This window comes from Periplaneta americana, chromosome 15 (genome assembly GCF_040183065.1).
Source record: "Periplaneta americana isolate PAMFEO1 chromosome 15, P.americana_PAMFEO1_priV1, whole genome shotgun sequence".
Lineage (NCBI taxonomy): Eukaryota > Metazoa > Arthropoda > Insecta > Blattodea > Blattidae > Periplaneta > Periplaneta americana.
This window is the reverse complement of record NC_091131.1, coordinates 37,198,889-37,218,823: the sequence shown is the minus strand read 5'-3', so window position 1 is coordinate 37,218,823 and position 19,935 is coordinate 37,198,889. Positions and strand designations below refer to the sequence as shown.

The 19,935-nt window shown below is 34.1% G+C and overlaps 2 protein-coding genes across 6 annotated transcripts in view; one reads left to right on the top strand and one right to left on the bottom strand.

Moving 5' to 3' along the window:
- The window catches only part of LOC138714796 (uncharacterized), a 1,282,494-nt gene that overhangs the window by 610,794 nt on the left and 651,765 nt on the right, over positions 1 to 19,935 (bottom strand). For 2 of the 3 annotated variants that reach the window (XM_069846936.1, XM_069846935.1), the window contains exon 5: positions 10,076 to 10,112. The exons of the other annotated variant lie outside the window; for it this stretch is intronic. In XM_069846936.1, coding sequence (XP_069703037.1) covers positions 10,076 to 10,112 — 37 coding nt within the window. The remainder of the gene's footprint in view (positions 1 to 10,075; positions 10,113 to 19,935) is intronic. 3 annotated transcript variants of the gene reach the window in all.
- Positions 1 to 19,935, top strand: part of LOC138714795 (uncharacterized) — a 521,014-nt gene that overhangs the window by 47,222 nt on the left and 453,857 nt on the right. The window lies entirely within an intron of this gene.

Below are 19,935 nucleotides of genomic sequence, written 5' to 3'. Positions count from 1 at the left end.
GAGTGGCAGCCATGTTGAACCACCCCCCGCAAACTCCCGCCCGTTCCTCACATCTGCCTCAACCCATTGTGACAGCTTCCAAGCTTAGAGGTTAGGGGTTCGGACTCCGGCGTGGGGACCGCTGGAGCAGAAACAAACCGACCAGACTGCTTGCACCCGTTGCACGAGTTGCAGCATGGGGTTGCATACATGCATCGCGCTATTAAAAAGTTAGGGGTTCGATGCCGGGCACAAGCAGGCATTTTTCCCCCTAGCTATTCAATATAGGGACTCCACCCTTGTAATGGAAAAAGGGGAGGAGCTTTTCTGCGAGGGTGATGCATTGCAAGCTGCGTCATGCTGTGCCAAGAGGTTTTCAAAATAGCATTATTGCCAGCAGATTTTGAATCATCCGAGAATTCAACTACATTTGTTTGTTCTGGCAATGATTTGTGATTTTGTGAGATCACTACCTGAGGATGAATGTGGAAAGAACATTGAGAAACTACAAAGTTACTTGCTTAAATTCAGAAAATTTAGTTACGTTAGACTTCGTACTTAACAAATCAACGATATTCCAAGGAAAAGACTGACAAACTAATAACGGGTGTCGCATTGAAACGAGAAAGAAGTAGCTGACTGAAGAACGGAAGAGAAGTGGTTAGAGGACGTGATAGAAGAAGAGAATAAAATTGAGGAGAAGAAAGGGATAAAACAGCAGAGAAAAGAATGAAATGTCATAGAAGAGAATAAAACACAAAGAGGAGAAGGTAAAACAACAGAGAAATAGAGAATAAAACAACAGAAAAGTAGAGAATGAAACAACAGTGAAGAGATAATAAGATATAAGGTAATAAAACAACAAAGAAGATAATAAAATACCAGATAAGTGAATAAAATAACAAAGAAAAAGAGAATATACCAACTGAAAAGAAAGGAATAAAATAAGGGATAAGGTGATAATAAAACAACAGAGAAGATAATAAAACTGTATAGAAGAAGAGAATAAAACAACAGAGAAGAATGGAATAAAATAACACAGATGAAAAGAATAAAACAAAACATTAGAAGAGAATGAAACAACAAAAAATTACAGAATAAAACAACAGTGAAGAAAAAATAATATAGGATGCTAATAAAACAACAGAGAAGAATGGAATAAAATAACATAGATGAAAAGAATAAAACAACACAGAAGAAGAGAATAAAACAACAAAAAATTACAGAATAAAACAACAGTGAAGACAAAATAATATAGGATGCTAATAAAACAACAGAGAAGAATGGAATAAAATAACATAGATGAAAAGAATAAAACAACACAGAAGAAGAGAATAAAAGAACAAAAAAGTACAGAATAAAATAGTGAAGAAAAAATAATATAAGATGCTAATAAAACAACAGAGAAAATAATAAAACTATATAGAACAAGAGAATAAAACAACGGAGAAGAATGTAATAAAATAACATAGATGAAAAGAATAAAACAACACAGAAGAAGAGAATAAAACAACAAAAAATTACAGAATAAAACAATAGTAAAGAAAGAATAATATAAGATGCTAATAAAACAACAGATAAAATAATAAAACACCTGAGAAGAGAATAAAGCAACAGAGAAGAAAGAGGATATAACAACTGAGAAGAAGGAAATAAAATAAGGGACAAGATGGTGATAAAACAACAGAGATAACAATAAAACCATAGATGAGAAGAGAATAGAACAACAGAGAAGAATGAAATAAAATAACATAGATGAAAAGTATAAAACAAAACAGAAGAGAACAAAAAAGTAGAGAATAAAACAATAGTGAAGAAATAATAACATAAGATGCCATTAAAACAACAGAGAAGATAAAGAAACATCAGAGAAGAGAATAAAGGAACAGAAAAAAAGAGAATATAACAACTGAGAAGAAGGGAATAAAAAAGAGAGAAGATGATAATAAAACTACAGAGATAATAATAAAGCCATAGAGGCGAGAAGAATAGAAGAACAGAGAAGAATGGAATAAAATAACGGAGAAGAAGAGAACAAAACACACAGAAGAAGAGAATAACACAACTTAGAATAAAAGAAAAAAGAGAGACAAGTTAAATAAAACAATAGTGAAGAAAAAACTACATAAGATGCTAAGAAAACAACAAAGTAGATAATAAAATACCATGGAAGAGAATAAAACAATAGACAAAAAGGAATAAAACAATAAACAAAAAAATAAAACAACAGAGAAGACTGGAATAAAATAATATGGATGAAAAGAATAAAACAACAAAGGAGAAGAGAATGAAACAACGCAAAAGAAGAGAATAAAACAACAAAAATGTAGAGAATAAGACACTAGTGAGAAAAAATAACATAAGATGCTAAGAAAACAACAAAGTAGATAATAAAATATCATGAAAGAGAATAAAACAATAGACAAAAAGGAATAAAACAATATACAAAAAAATGAAACAGAAAAGAATGGAATAAAATAATATGGATTAAAAGAATAAAACAACAAAGGAGAAGAGAATGAAACAACGCAAAAGAAGAGTATAAAACAACAAAAATGTAGAGAATAAAACAATAGTGAAGAAAAAATAACATAAGATGCTAAGAAATCAACAAAGAAAATAATAAAACACCATGAAATTTAATAAAAAAATAGACAAAAAAAGAAAAAAACAGAGAAGAAGGTAATAACATATTATAGAAGAGAATAAAACAACAGACGAGAAGAGAATAAAACAAGAGGGGTGGAGAGAATAAACAACAATGAAGAGAAAAAGTAGCAGAGAAGAAGAGAATAAAACAACAGAGAAGAAGGGACTAACATATCGTAGAAGAAGGGAATAAAACAAGAGAGAAGTGAATAAACAACAGTGAAGAAAAAAAATTACAGAAAAAATTATCACAAAAACAGAGAAGTTAACAAGACAACTGAGAAAATAATAAAACACCCGAGCAAAAGAGAAATGATAATTAAACAACAGAGAATATAAAGATAATAAAACAACATAGAAGAAGGGAGTAAAACAACAGAGAAGAAGGGAGTAAAACAACTGAGAAAAAGGGAATGGCAGAGTACAAAATGAGAGAATAAAACAGAGAAGGGAATATAACGAGAGAAGAGAATAAAACAACAGAAAAGATGTGAATAAACAACAGTTAAGAGAAAACAATTACAGAAAAAATTATCACATAAGCAGAGAAGTTAACAAGACAACTGAGAAGACAATAAAACAACCGAGAAGAAGAGAATAATGAAACAACAGAGAATATAAAGATAATAAAACAACAGCGAAGAAGAGAGTAAAACAACAAAGAAAAAGGGAATTAAAGAATAGAAAATAAGAGAATAAAACAGAGAAGAGAATATAACAAGAGACGAGAAGAGAATTAAACAACAGAGAAGAAGTGAATAAACAACAGTGAATAGAAAAAATACCAGAAAAATTATCACAAAAGCATATACGTTAACAAGACAACTAAGAAGACAATAAAACAACCGAGGAGAAGAGAAATAATAATGAAACAACAGAGAATATAAATATAATAAAACTACAGAGAAGAAGAGAGTAAAACAGCGGAGAAGAAGAGAGTAAAACAACAGAGAAAAAGGGAATGAAAGAGAAGAAAATAAGAGAATAAAACAGAGAAGGGAATATAACAACATAGAAGAAAAGAATAAAACAACAGTGGAAATTACAATGAAACAACAGAGAATATAATAATAATAAAACAACAGAGAAGAAGATAATAAAACAACAGAGGAAAATGGAATAATAGAACAGAAAAGAAGAGAATAAAATAGAAAAGAAAATAAAACAACATAGAAGAAGGGAATAAAACAATAGAGCAGAAGCTAGTGAAATAGGGAAGATAAGAATGAAACTCTAGAAAATGTGAAACGCGAGACACACAACTTATATACTATATTATTATTTTGTGAGGGAGATGAATACAAGTTCATACCTTATACGAACTTCTATTTATAGCTTGTAAAATATTAGGCCTACACTATATTTTTTTTGTTTTGGGAGAGTCTTTGATAGACTCATAATATGAGGCTCTGATTTTGAAATCGAAGGTCTAAATTAGCGAAGACTCATCATCATCATTATCACCGTCATCACAGAATTGAAAAGAGGCGACAAAACATCACGAAAATATCATAAACAACACTAGGGAATCCATAGTAATAAACTAGTAAGAATGTTTCAATTTTAGAGGTTCTTCAACGTTGAATTTCATATGGGTGGAGAAATAAGAAACAAATTTTACCCACAGCGCTGTACCACGAACAGAGGACGAACTTGTATAATTAAGGGAAATAGTGGATAAAATGAACTAGGTCATCGACGTGGCATAAGAGGTAGCGATCTCGATTCGTGATCCAATTCTGCGATAGTTTTTGGGTTCGATTTCCGGTTAGACTGATTATCTGGTTCTCGTTTTTCTGAGCTTTTCCCCAACTGTAAAACTTATGTTATATAATCCCATGGTAAATCCTCAATATCCTATAGCAAATAAGTCTACCATCTCGCTATTACAAATTCTACCGTCGCTAGGTAACCTAACAGTTTACAGATTGTCGTTAAATAAACGACTAAAGACAGGGGTTACGAGAAGTAAAATAATTTATTTTCAAAAAGAAAACAAAAAAAAAAAAAACTAAGTAGAATAAAGAGGAGATCGTGGCATGAAATTACGGGTAAGAGAAAATAGAGTAGAGCGGAGAAAGCAGAAGATACTCCGCCGCAGCCAATGAATCACAGCACATGTTGTACAGTTTTAAGGCAGGTACCCCACCCCCTGCAGAAGACAGAAGTGTTAACTAGTAACGGGTTCCCTTGCCCTTCACACGTGTAGTAAGAATGTAACGGTCCCCCCTCGGTCTTAGTTTTTTGTGAGGCGATCCTTGAATCCAGTGGTCAGGCAAGTTTAAGTCTCGGGGATGTATCGATTGTGGAGGCCCCCTCCTCGAGACCTTACTTCCATGCCTTCACACGTAGTATTTTATCCTCAGTCTTTGTCAGCTCCATTCTTGTACTTATCAGGAAAGAAAATCTTATCTTTGTTCATCAAATATGTCATCTTCTTCATCACAGCTGACTTATCATCATACGCTCATTACTTCGTCATCATCACAGTTATCATACCGTTGTCATTATCGTGTCATTGTAGGAATCATCATTATGCTGTATCGTAATCAACGTCTCCGCAATCACCAAATCGTCATCATCAGTGTAATTGTCTAAGTTGTGTCATGTAATTGATTAAGTTGATATGCAATTAAGTTGCCAATAGATGGGTTTAATAGAAGTGCTTATAAGTTAGGTTTACTTTTGCTTATACTCGTAGTAGGCGTTATTATAGCATAGTTTTTATTTATAGTCCTAGGTTTTTTGTATTTATTTATTTATAGTTAGAAACAAAGTATATGATTATGTCTCGTGACGAGAATATTGTACGAAATGGAAATATAAAAATTGGAAAGAGGTGGAAAAATTCAAATACCTGGGAGCAACAGTAACAAACATAAATGATACTCGGGAGGAAATTAAACACAGAATAAATATGGGAAATGCCTGTTATTATTCGGTTGAGAAGCTTTTATCATCCAGTCTGCTGTCAAAAAATCTGAAAGTTAGAATTTATAAAAACAGTTATATTACCGGTTGTTCTGTATGGTTGTGAAACTTGGACTCTCACTTTGAGAGAGGAACATAGATTAAGGGTGTTTGAGAATAAGGTGCTTAGGAAATATTTGGGGCTGAGCGGGATGAAGTGACAGGAGAATGGAGAAAGTTACACAACGCAAAACTGCACGCATTGTATTCTTCACCTGACATAATTAGGAGCATTAAATCCAGACGTTTGAGATGGGCAGGGCATGTAGCACGTATGGGCGAATCCAGAAATGCGTACAGAGTGTTAGTTCGGAGACCGGAGGGAAAAAGACCTTTGGGGAGACCGAGACGTAGATGGGAAGATAATATTAAAATGGATTTGAAGGAGGTGGGATATGATGATAGAGACTGGATTAATCTTGCACAGGATAGGGACCAATGGCGGGCTTATGTGAGGGCGGCAATGAATCTCCGGGTTCCTTAAAAGCCAGTAAGTAAGTAAGTTAGTATAGTTAGAATTAAATTTACGTTTATTTTATTTTTTCATGCTGTAATTATTGTAAATTTTATTAATGTAATTATTGTAATGTTATTATTTTATATAACATATCACTGCCACCGGGTGTATAAGCCTACCCAATTGTAGTGTTAATAAATGCAAACATACATACATACATACATACATTACATCAATTCGTCACATCACCATCAAATCATCTTCACTATCAAATCGTCATGATCATTATCAGTTCGTCTCACCATCATCACCATAATCATCATCATCATCATCATCATCATCATATCGTCATCATCAAATCGTTATCATAAAATCTTCATCGCCATAATGTCTTCATCATCATCAAATCATTGTCACAATCATTAAATCATTATCAATTACTGTCAGCATCAAATCATCATAATGAAGTCATCATAATTAAATTATTATCATGCCATAAAATCACTCCCATCATCATCAAATCGCCGTCATCATTTAATCATTGTCATCGTCATCAAGTTTTCATCATCATCAAATTCTCATCGTCGTCATCAAATTGTCATCATCGTTATCATCAACAAATAAGATTACATTATTTAATGAAGCTGTATCAACTACTGGGTTATTTAGCTTCGATATTTTTGGTGATAGCGAGATGGTATTTGGGAAGGATTCGCCATTATGGTTACGTGACGTTGTTTTTACAGTTTAGGAAAACATCGGAATAAAACCCAACCCAGTTATCAGCCCTTGTTGGAATCGAACCAACACTTGACTACAACGGATCAGCAGTTAAACGCGCTACAGCTAGAGTTACGCCGACATCCATTTTCCTGATGGTTTCATAATATATATTTTTATTTTAACATTATATTATTTTCATAGCTCATATTATTGATTCCTGTGTTTTTCACTTAGTAACCTTCATTTATGAAGAAGAATATGAGGACTTAGAGTATTTTTATTTTACACTCCGAAGATAACTTCGAATTGAATAAATATGTGTATGACCATTTATTGGAGTAAGAAGCTATTTCCGATATACCGACTTCATGCCAAACACGTTAAAATTTATATACTCGTACGTAGCAAAGTCTTTATTCAATGTCGTGTCTATGTTGTAGGTATATTTCAATAAGAAATGGAGTCCACAGGTAAGACGGTGCAGTGTACGACTTCAATTAAAAGCATTAGTTTATGACGTTTGTAGCCCAATAATTCTAAAAACAACACATTTCTTAAAAAATGGTTCGATATTTCATCCTATCATATATATATATATATATATATATATATATATATATATATATATATATATATATATATTTCTACACACGTGGACAAATTATTAGACTAAAGTAATTATATGTGCAACGAAGCTGTATTTATCGGTAGAAATAATGAACAAAAATGTATTTTGCACAAATATAATGAACAGAAAATTGAGTCTTGAGGTTACTAATATTTTGTGAACATCCCCTTATTATTTATTAACACGTTAATTTTGTCAGGGATGCTGGAAACCAAACTTCGACACTTTCTTTGAATGTCACCACCATTTAGCCAGATATCAGACAGCACTTAAATGAGTCCATGTTTTGTTGTAAGTCTCTTTTTGTTCACTTTCTTCTTCAGTATAGATCACAGATTTTCAATTTCGTTCATGTCCGGTCTTCTTGCAGGCCATGGGAGAATATCTTCTGCAGTATATAATTCAAACACCAGTAGTACCAACATAGCCAGAAAAAATATACTTAACCATTGGAAAAATATTCCAGAAAATGTAAACAATCATATTTACAACAATAGAGACTCTGTGAATTATACTGACAGTTGATATGACGAATTATATTACGTTCCCAAGAAAAAGTTTTAGTCTAAGAATTTGTCCACGACTGTATATATATATATATATATATATATATATAATTTGAACTGGTAATGGAAATTACGGGACAACGGCTGAACGGATTTTAATAAATGACAACTCATTTTGAAACTTGGAAACCAAAGTTTTTCGGAAAATAGTAGTTTTCAGTGAAATGTCAGTTTTCCTACATAATTTTCCTATTTTCCAAAATTCATGTTTCGTCAGTTTTGGGAACTAATTGCATTTCAAAATAAAACAAAACACACACTACAATAAACAATAGGCTATTACACGAAGGCCATGACCTGCAAGATTGATAGAGTTCAAATTCAATTGGTTATGAAAGCTTCAAAACTTACTAAAAATTATTTACAGGTCTGATTCTTCGGTGTGTAATTTTCTGAGTACAGCTGGTTTTGGATATTAAAATTACAAAACTAGAGGTGGTTTGATGACATTATTACCATTAAAATGAATTATTATTATTATTATTACTATTATTATTATTATTATTATTATTATTATTATTAGTTAATACCATGATGTTAACATGCAGGGTGTTTCAAAAATACGGGGCATAATTTCAGGTATGTATTTCCCACATGTAGACAATCAAAATAGTTCATTACAACATGTGTCCGGAACTGCTTCATTTCCGAGCTATGGCCTTCACAACATTGAAATTCACCGGAACGTTTTTCTTTCCGCAGGTCGTTGACATTACAGAAGATGTTCAAAATGTCCACCTCCTGCTTGAATACAGACTTCACATCGATGTCTCATTGACCTGCGAACACGATCCCAAACTCCAGGAGTATTGCGTATGTCCTCAGAACATGCTACAATTCGATTCCGAAGGGATTCCAAATCAGGCACCGGAGACGAATAAACCAATAATTTTAAATGGCCCCACAAGTAGAAATCGAGAGGATTGAGATCAGGTGAGCGTGGAGGCCAAGCAATTGGACCACCTCTACCTATCCATCGATCAGGAAACCTTCGATGCAAGTACCGGCGAGCCATACGACTGAAATGTGCAGGAGCGCCATCATGCAAGAAGTGAATGTGTTGACGATTGATCAGTGGAGTGTCTTCTAAAACATTAGGTATGGTGTTTTCCAGGAAGTTTGTGTACGCCTGCCCCGTAAGTCTGTTTACAAGTACATGGGGTCCTACACAACACTGAATGTAACCTTCGCCTCGGAATGAACTGTCAGAGTGCCCTCTTAATGTCTCCTTTGACGGCAACGACCTGCGGAAAGAAAAACGTTCATGTGAATTTCAATGTTGTGAAGGCCATAACTCGGAAATAAAGCATTTCCGGACACATGTTGTAATGAACTATTTTGATTGTCTACATGTGGGAAATACATACCTGAAATTATGCCCCGTATTTTTGAAACACCCTGTATAAACTACAAAACTTGCGTAAGATAATAATATTATTATTATTAAAAATGAAATATTTTATAGTTATTAATCACGTGGGTTTGGTCTTTTTCATATATTTAATGGCGGTGTGTTGTAGATTCAGTATTGGCTCGAGAGAGGGCAAAAATTACAGTTCCTAAGGAAAGACGGTATTACTTATAGATAAAATAAGGGCCCTAGAAAATTTTGTACTATCCCGATCATTTCAGCAAGATCTCTTTGCAGGATAAAATGATTTTGCCCTCTACATTTCAAGCTCTACATGCAGCAACTATACCAAGATGCTACGTCTATTGTTCCAAAGCATAGCAAACCTGACTTCCTTTAACTTCCACCTACAATCCACAATGATCTGAAATAGATATTGCTTTATTCCCACATGGAAAACCCACTGATCGTCCTGACATTTTTACTTACGTTTTCGCGTTGAAACTCAAATCTGAAGGTGGATAGGTTCAAGAAAAAGTATTTGGCATGCAAATAATATTCAGAGGTAGTATGTTTCATTATTATGGAAGCAAATAATTTTCAAAATGTCTGGTATTTTTTGTTGAAAATAAATCTGAAACATTTTTATTCGGAAAGTCTAACGAATTTAATTTGCAGCGTTTGATGCACAAGCCACTAGTTATAATTATATTCTTATATCTACTTAGTCTATATTACTAGCAGTGACTTACCCTTACTTCTTTTTTGAAATGTTTCCCTCGTCAATGCCTGAGAACAAAAAAGGAATAAATGGAGATAAATGACAGCTGTGAGGAAGTTGAAGTTATGTGCAAACAATACGAAGACCATGCTTATTGGAAGAAGAATAAAGAAAAGAAACATACGATTTCGAAATGAGGGTGTGGAACAAATAACTTACTTGGGGTGTACTAAAAGTACAAACACGAAAATAAAATTTAGAGCTCCTTTATTCTTCAAGTTTCGCTTACAATACACTGCGCTGTACAGTAAACAAAAGCCCTGGACAGTCATGCGAAATTGTTGCCTGCATTCAGGTAAGCTCCCATCAATATTCGCTCCAAATGTTAATTCCATATCTACAGTAGCGTGCAAATTAATCCGAACAACGTGATTACTTATGCAAAAACACTCAAACGGGATAAAAAAAAGATCTAAGACATACCTCAGTAATCTATGTGACCTCCCTTGTTCCTAATAACAGCTCTGAGACGATTTGGCATGGATTCCACTAATTTCCCACAAATATTCTTCATTTCTTCATCGCGAAACCATACACCAATGAGGGCAGAAATCATCTTCTCCTTTGTAGAACAATCCATTTTTTGCATTTTTCTTTTGAAAATTGACCACAAGTTCTCAATGGGGTTGATGTCGGGTGAGTTGCCTGGCCAGGGGAGTACCTGAATATTCTTCTTGTTGAAGAATTCTGTAGTTTTTCGAGACGTATGGCATGGTGCCAGATCTTGTTGGAACGCACCTCTGCCATCCGAAAATGATTTTTGCAGCTGGGGTACGATTCTGGTTTCCAAAAAGTGGAGAAGAATGGAGCGTGTGTAATAGACAGACAGAATAACAACTGAAGGTGTCTTAGAAAGAGTGGGTGAGGAACTAAAAGTACAAATACGAAAATAAAATTTGGAGCTCTCTTATTATTCAAGTTTCGCTTGCAACAAATTGCTCATGTGCAGTAAACAAAAGCCCCTGTATATAGCCTAAGCTACTTGTGGACAGTCATGTGAAATTGTTGCCTGCATACACGTGAACATCCATGAGGACTTGTTGCAAATTTTAATTCCGTATCTGTAGTAACATGAGATGCTGCCAGGAAGTCAAAAGGACAGCAATGGCATAGAGAGCTTTTATTAGAAAAAGGAGCATCATCTGCAGACCTCTGAAAAAAAGAACTAAGGAAGAAAATAGTGAAGCGCTTTGTTTTGGGTGTGATATTATATGTGGCATAAACATAGAAATTACAACTAGACGCATTTCAAATGTGGACATGGAGAAATAGACACACGGAATAAGAATTGAAGCAGTGTTAGAAAGAGTGGGTGAAGAAAAAATGATGCTGAAACTATTCGGAAAGAGAAAAATAAAATGGCTGGGTTACTGCCTAAAAAGAAACTGTCTACAGGAAAGAATGTTAAACGGAAGAATAGAATATCAGAAGATGGAACACATTAATATATATGGATCGTATGTGGAGATAAAGAGGAAGGCGGAAAAGAGAGAAAATTGGAAAATGCTGTGCTTGCAGTGAAAGACAATAGTAATATGCGTTACAAAACATGTATGTTGAAGTTTTCATGTTCGAGGAAAAGTTTGAAAAAGCGAAACGTAGTTGAGCTTTTTTAATTTACGAGAATTGAAAGAAAAATACCGCTCGTGTATCGTACGTTATTTTGTGCGAAGATCGTTTATTACATACCAGAAAGAGGAATGTCTAATTAGTTGCAATGAAATCTCCATCTTGGTTTCTGTTCAATGACGGCAAATTTGCAAAACAAAAATATCTATCTTCAACATTGTTGCTTTAAAATGTTTTCTGTGTTTACTAGCAGACGTGATATATGTCTGTCTTTTTTTCCCCCAGTCTATGATGAGTCTGGAATCTTGTTGGTTTTTTCACACCTTCCTTAATGTTACTTGCATCACGAATGCAGTAACTTTAGTGGAGTTGTAGAGTTTACTTAATTTTTGCAAATATTTAAAAACAATAATTAACAGTACAATTTAGGTGAAATTGCAGTGGTAAGTTTCCAATTTATAATTATTACTATATTAAAAAAAAATAATATGTTAAAAGCCTAAAGCAGTAAAATCAATATGTCACTTAAGCGGTATGAAGAGGGAAATTGTTATGTGTGTTAGGTTGGGAATACTGAATGTGGAATTTTATACTTTCCGCGTATTGGTTTTGTGCGGAAACCAAGCAAATACGTACGATCTCGCACAAAAAAATTATGAATGAATGATTGAATTTCGGTCAGGTTTGAACACGCAAACTTCGGATACAGTTTCTAGCATGAAAATCTCTAGAAGAACTAAGAAAAGATATCATCGATGGATATTATGGCAAACGACTGACAGAATAAAAGAAGAAGAAGAAGAAGAAGAAGAAGAAGAAGAATATTAAGGTGATTATAAAAATGATGATAACGGAGAAAGAATATGGAATAGGTCTAAGTATGGAGAAGGAAAACAAATTTAAAATGATTAGTGGTTCATAGTCGGCTTTACTTGTGCCTGAAGTCACCAGAAGCTCTCCTGATAGACAGTACATGGCTAGAGGTGGATTTGTTACTACTGTGTGTTTTACAAGGAGTCACGATATAGAACCTGACATTGATTAATTGCCATTACCTGCTCACCTCAAATACGTGTTTTTACTTTCTTAATGCATGGAATAAAGAAGTACTAAAACAATGACATCTGCTCAATTGCCGTATTGTAATGGAAGATTATTATTTTTTTACATACGATCGTCTTTTTTCACCACTTTACCGACATTATTTTTTTTTCAATTTGGTTATTTTATGATGCTTATTCTACTGCTAAGGTTATCTAGCGTCTAAATGAGATGAAGGTGGTAATTCCAGCGAAATGAGACCAGGTCCAGCGCTGAAAGTTACCCGACATTTATGGATTGAGGGAAAATCCCGGGGAAACCTCAACCAGGAGAATTGTTTCAACCAGAATTTGAAGCCGGGCCCGCTCGTTTCACTGTCACACATACTAACCGTTACTCAACAGCGGATGACCAGACATTCTTGATACGCCTCGTAAGTAGATTATACAAAACTTTGTCTTTTAAAGTTGCACTCATTAATATAAGCTATTCAAGTTCAAAGTCAAAATATCATCATTATCAAACTGCTAAAATACATAGAGCTCGATTTAAGAGAAGGATTGAAACTGTTGGAAGCAGCTATCAAGTGTGTCAAAGAAGCATGCGGCAGAAAAGTTGTCTTCTATCAGAAGATGGCAAACGTACTGTCAAAAAAATAAAGAGAGATCATAGAAGTTAAAATAAATCAAGTGCTAGATCGATGTGGTGGTGATATAGACATTAATAAATTCGAGATCAGAGTGTGACCCGAGACGTCATGTTTCGCCTCCCCTCCTCATCCTACTTGGTGTGATGAAAAGAAAAATTTTTCAGTGCATAAATATATTTTTATTAACAAAAGTAGACCCTAATAGGTTTACTTACTAATTTACTTACTTATGGCTTTCGAGGAACCCGTAGGTTCATTGCCGCCCTCACATAAGCTCGCCATTCGTCCCTATCCTGAGCAAGATTAATCCAGTCTACCATCATATCCCACCTCCCTCTAATCCATTTTAATATTATCGTCCCATCTACGTCTCCGGCCTCTCAACTAACACTCTATATGCATTTCTGGATTCGTCCATACGTGCTACATGCCCTGCCTATCTCAAACGTCTGGATTTAATGTTCCTAATTATGTCAGGTGAAGAATACAATGCGTGCAGTTCTGTGTTGTGTAACTTTCTCCATTCTCCTGTAACTTCATCCCTTTTAGCCCCAAATATTTTCCTAAGCACCTTATTCTCAAACACCCTTAACCTATGTTCCTCTCTCAGAGTGAGAGTCCAAGTTTCACAACCATACAGAACAACCGGTAATATAACTGTTTATAAATTCTAGCTTTCAGATTTTTTGACAACAGACTGGATGATAAAAGCTTCTCAACCGAATAATAAGAGGTATTTATTGTGTGTTTAATTTCTTCCCGCGTATCATTTATATTTGTTACTGTTGCTCCCAGGTATTTGAATTTTTCCACCTCTTCAAAAGATAAATTTCCTATTTTTATATTTCCATTTCGTACAATATTCTCGTCACGAGACATAATCATATACTTTGTCTTTTCGGGATTTACTTCCAAACCTATCTCTTTACTTGCTTCCCTAATGGTTTGTATTGTCATATAACATTAAAAGCAAGTTGAAAGTTTTATTGCACCAAAATTTACTCACTACGTTTAAACAGTGAAATAATGTAATTAGTTTAATGGCAGACTATTTATTCTGTATCTGTATTTATATTTTTTCAATTATCAGAGGACGCATTCACTTTCTGAAACATAACACAAACAGGAAATTGTTATTCGGTTGAGAAGCTTTTGTCATCTTGTCTGTTGTCAAAAATCTGAAAGATGGAATTCTGTGGCCGGGAGGAAAAAGGTCTTAAGTCAGTTTTTTTTTTTTTTTTTTGTGAAAATGAGGTTTGTATATATTCTAAAAGCGGAAACAATTCTCTACAATCTCGTAAAACGGTTAAAGTCAAATAAGACTCCTGACTGGATTTATAGAGCGTTACCAAATATCCTAAGTACTTTTTGAATCGAGCACACACAGAATAAAGGACTTAAGAATATTTAATACTTTATTCCTTACAAACATCACATATGTACTTTCCATGCTTCCCTATTAAAAAGGTTTAACTTGTATTTTAGCCATTTCATCACATACTGATGCCCTTTCCTTTTAAACTTTAAGCACCAGGGTCAACAGTCCTATAAATGCTTAAGACATTTTGAATTCCTAATAATTTACATTTGTCATTTATTTTGACACGAAAAAGGTCTTATGTTTAAATAGTCCCTTCTACTCAGTTTGGGTTCTAGTCTTAAAAGGGCTTAAGTGCGGCTATTTTTGGAAATCAAGAAAATTGTTAAGTGAGCAACATCATCTAATTTAGAAGAAATACAGGGACATCATTTTATTTTTACTAACATTTTTAATATTAACCTGTTTATACCTTTAGAGAACCGGAAACACCGCTTGCTCCCCCCTCCAAGACTGGAGTTCGATGATACTGGCGTAAAACACAAATCACTCTACTAGGTATAGGAAGGAAGAAAAGTAGTTCATCCATTTACGTAAACTAGGAAATATCGCGATTTTAGTTTGATAATTTTCATTAGGTTTTCCTTTAATCAAAGTACAGTACTGTATTAAGAATAAGTGTTTTTACTCACGAAGTGAGTTATCCATGCGAACGTATTCATTATGCAGTGTATATTATACTGTCTACAGCACATTAGCGTACAATATAGAGAAAGAAGTTAAATTGAAAAATAATCATAATATGAATATTTAAACACAATTTTGAAAATGGTGGCCATTCATTTCGATACAGGCTTCAGTTCTTTTGTGCATATTATCGCACTATAGACTATTGCATCTAATTCCAATTGCCAGTTTCGTCCATCGTACTAGTAACTCATGTTGAAATAATTCTGTACCTACTCTACGTACTGTGAATTCAATCTTCACTTCTGCCCGACCCGAAAATATAAAATTACTCAGACATGCTATCTACTGTCCGTCCAAGTGGTTATGCCGCAGGATTGTAGAAAGGGAGGAAATCACGTGACAGTTAATTACTTAACGAGGCCCTTTTATTTAAGTTAAATTAAACAGCTGTATAATATTACGTAAACTTCCAATTTCTAAGAGAAATTAATGTTTTCAGAAAAGAGCTAAGACAGCCCAGCTATTACAGAGGGGCGAGCAGAAGCAGGTGGGGGAAATCGGGATGCGACGTAGGCAAACGGACAGTACCTGTGCGAAAATATACTCTTTCGTCACTGGAAAACGCGAACATATTTCTGGAACGTACTATACTCAGTAACTCAGTACTGCTTACTATCTGCGGTCTTGGTTCTGTGTGGAGTTGGAACTTCTTTAGTAGAAGGGGTGGGAGTGAAGTACATTAAAAACCTCAGGTACAAGAAAAATTTGAAGTAAAAATAAAATGATGTCTCTGTATAAACAAATAATATCCAGGAAAAACCTCTTAATTAAAAAAAAACCCTATAATTGACACCAATTTCAATTTCTACTGCTCTCCTGAAAAGTAAAAATTGTAGAAAATGACTAAATTGTAGAAAATTACTAAATTGTAAAAGTGTAAAAATTTGTAAATTTGTAATGGTATTGTAATATTGTACAATATTACAATATAATACTCGTAACTGATAAGACATTTTACTTAAACTGCGTGGGAAATCGGGAAGGAAATGAGGCTTGTCTGAACGACTTCATTATCCTGCATTTGACCACGGGACAAGTGAAGAGCTCTGGGCCGTCCTAAGGACTCTGTCGGCTACCTGCAGACTAATTTATTCAATTTTTTGTATCACACTCTCTGTATTCTTCACTGCACCTTGACGGTTGGGCAAAAGGATGCCTCTAAGTCCGCGTCTGATTTTAAAGTAGCGATTCTGAAGATGTCATGCGATAACAGCCGACGTCCATAACAGAAAAAAAAATGTGTCGCATTAATGTTTCTAACCGCTCGGTGCAGTTGTGTGCCTCCTGGTTATTATTTCAGAGGTCAGCAGTTCAATCATAAGGAGGGGTAACCTAACTGAAAATTTATTCGGTCTCTTCAGGGTCCTTACGTTTAATGGAAGCCAAGTACATCGAGTTCCTCTCAATCAGAAGGAGGAGAATAAGATGGGGAATGGAGAGGAGAGTGAACGTGAAACAAAGAGCAAGGAAAAATAGAGAAAAATAATGGTAAAAGATCTTCTTTTTCTTCTTCTTCGTCTTCTTCTTCAACTTCAGGGTATAGGCGCCTCAAGGCCTGTTCCGACTTCAAAGGATGATGTCATCTATCCAGCGGGTTCTAGGTCTTCCAACGCTTCCCCTACCAATAGGATTGTAATTGAGGAGGATTTTAGGAAGTCTATAATATTCCATACGTTGAATATGTTCTTCCAACGGTTCTCCTAGCAATAGGATTGTAATTGAGAAGGATTTTAGTAAGTCTATAATATTCCATACGTTGAATATGTTCTCTCAACGCTTCTCCTACCAATAGGATTGTAATTGAAGAGGATTTTAGGAAGTCTATAATATTCCATACGTTGAATATGTTCTTCCAACGCTTCTCCTACCAATAGGATTGTAATTGAAGAGGATTTTATGAAGTCTATAATATTCCATACGTTGAATATGTTCTTCCAACGGTTCTCCTACCAATAGGATTGTAATTGAGGAGGATTTTATGAAGTCTATAATATTCCATACGTTGAATATGTTCTTCCAACGCTTCTCCTACCAATAGGATTGTAATTGAAGAGGATTTTATGAAGTCTATAATATTCCATACGTTGAATATGTTCCCTCAACGCTTCTCCTACCAATAGGATTGTAATTGAAGAGGATTTTAGGAAGTCTATAATATTTCATACGTTGAATATGTTCTTCCAACGCTTCTCCTACCAATAGGATTGTAATTGAAGAGGATTTTATGAAGTCTATAATATTCCATACGTTGAATATGTTCTTCCAACGGTTCTCCTACCAATAGGATTGTAATTGAGGAGGATTTTAGTAAGTCTATAATATTCCATACGTTGAATATGTTCTCTCAACGCTTCTCCTACCAATAGGATTGTAATTGAGGAGGATTTTAGTAAGTCTATAATATTCCATACGTTGAATATGTTCTCTCAACGCTTCTCCTACCAATAGGATTGTAATTGAAGAGGATTTTAGGAAGTCTATAATATTCCATACGTTGAATATGTTCTCTCAACGCTTCTCCTACCAATAGGATTGTAATTGAAGAGGATTTTAGGAAGTCTATAATATTCCATACGTTGAATATGTTCTCTCAACGCTTCTCCTACCAATAGGATTGTAATTGAAGAGGATTTTAGGAAGTCTATAATATTCCATACGTTGAATATGTTCTTCCAATGCTTCTCCTACCAATAGGATTGTAAATGAAGAGGATTTTAGTAAGTCTATAATATTCCATACGTTGAATATGTTCTCTCAATGCTTCTCCTACCAATAGGATTGTAATTAAAGAGGATTTTATGAAGTCTATAATATTCCATACGTTGAATATGTTCTTCCAACGCTTCCCCTACCAATAGGATTGTAATTGAGGAGGATTTTAGTAAGTCTATAACATTCCATAAGTTGAATATGTTCTTCCAACGGTTCTCCTAGCAATAGGATTGTAATTGAGAAGGATTTTAGTAAGACTATAATATTCCATACGTTGAATATGTTCTCTCAACGCTTCTCCTACCAATAGGATTGTAATTGAAGAGGATTTTAGTAAGTCTATAATATTCCATACGTTGAATATGTTCTCTCAACGCTTCTCCTACCAATAGGATTGTAATTGAAGAGGATTTTATGAAGTCTATAATATTCCATACGTTGAATATGTTCTCTCAACGCTTCTCCTACCAATAGGATTGTAATTGAAGAGGATTTTAGGAAGTCTATAATATTCCATACGTTGAATATGTTCTTCCAACGCTTCTCCTACCAATAGGATTGTACTTGAAGAGGATTTTAGTAAGTCTATAATATTCCATACGTTGGATGTTTTCGTACCTGTTTTGTTTTTGTGCTTGTACCCGCTCATAAAGATTATATATCTGTAATCTATTGCGTATATCTTCACTTTTTTGTTTATCTAATAATGTGAGGCCTGCAACACTTCGAAGAAATTTAATTTCGCTGCTTTCTAATGTTCTCTTGTTATTTCTGTTTAGTGTCCAATTTTCGCAGCCATTGGTGTGTAATGGGACTGCAAGTGTTTTATAAAATTCTAGTTGTGTTTCAGGTAACGTTTTATTTTTATGTTCTTATAATTGTTCCACACATTCTTTGAAAGCTATTTATTTTTATATCCACATCTTGTTCTTTTAAGTATGTAATAGTGCAGCCTAAGTATTTGAAAGATGATACCTATAATTTCTTTATCTATGAAAGATTAAGATATGAAAAGAAAATGACCGAAAGGAACAAAACAAAGACGGAGAAGAGAAGCAGAACTAGCAAGAGGACAAGGAGAACTCTGAAGAGTGGGAAAAGGGAAGGAATAAAAATGAATACGAAAAAGAAAGAGAAAAAAGACTAGAAGATGAAGAATACAAGTAAAAATAGAGTAAATAAGAGAAAGGACGGGAATGGAAGTCATGAAAAAATAATAATTAACAGAAACAAAAGAAACAAGGGAAGAACGAAGAAGGCATAGAAGAACATAAATTAAGAAAATAACGAAAAAGGCACAAAGAGAAGAACAAAAAACTAAGAGAAAAACGAAGAAAAAGGGGAGAGCAAAAATTAGGAGAAGAAAAAAAGAAAGACGAGAAGAAAAATAAGAAAGAGACGAATAAAAATTAAGAGAAGAAATTTGAAGGAAAAGTGAAACAATTAAGAAAAGAACGAAAAAGACAGACAGGGAAGAACAAAAAACTAAGAGCAAAACAAAGAAGAAAGGGGAGAACAAAAATTAAGAGAAGAAAAAGGAAAGAAGGGAAGAGAAATAAGAAAGAGAGGAACAAAAAATAAGAGAAGGAATATGAAGGAAAATTACAAAAATTAAGAAAAGAATGAAAAAGGCAAAGGGAAACAAAAGATTAACAGAAGAATAAAACAGGAAGAGGATATCAAAATTAAGAAAAGAACGAAAAAAGAAGAAAACAAATAATTAAGAGAGAGAAGAGCAGAAGAAAATTAAGAAAAGAAATTTGGCAAAAAGAAAGTTAAAAAATTAGGAAAA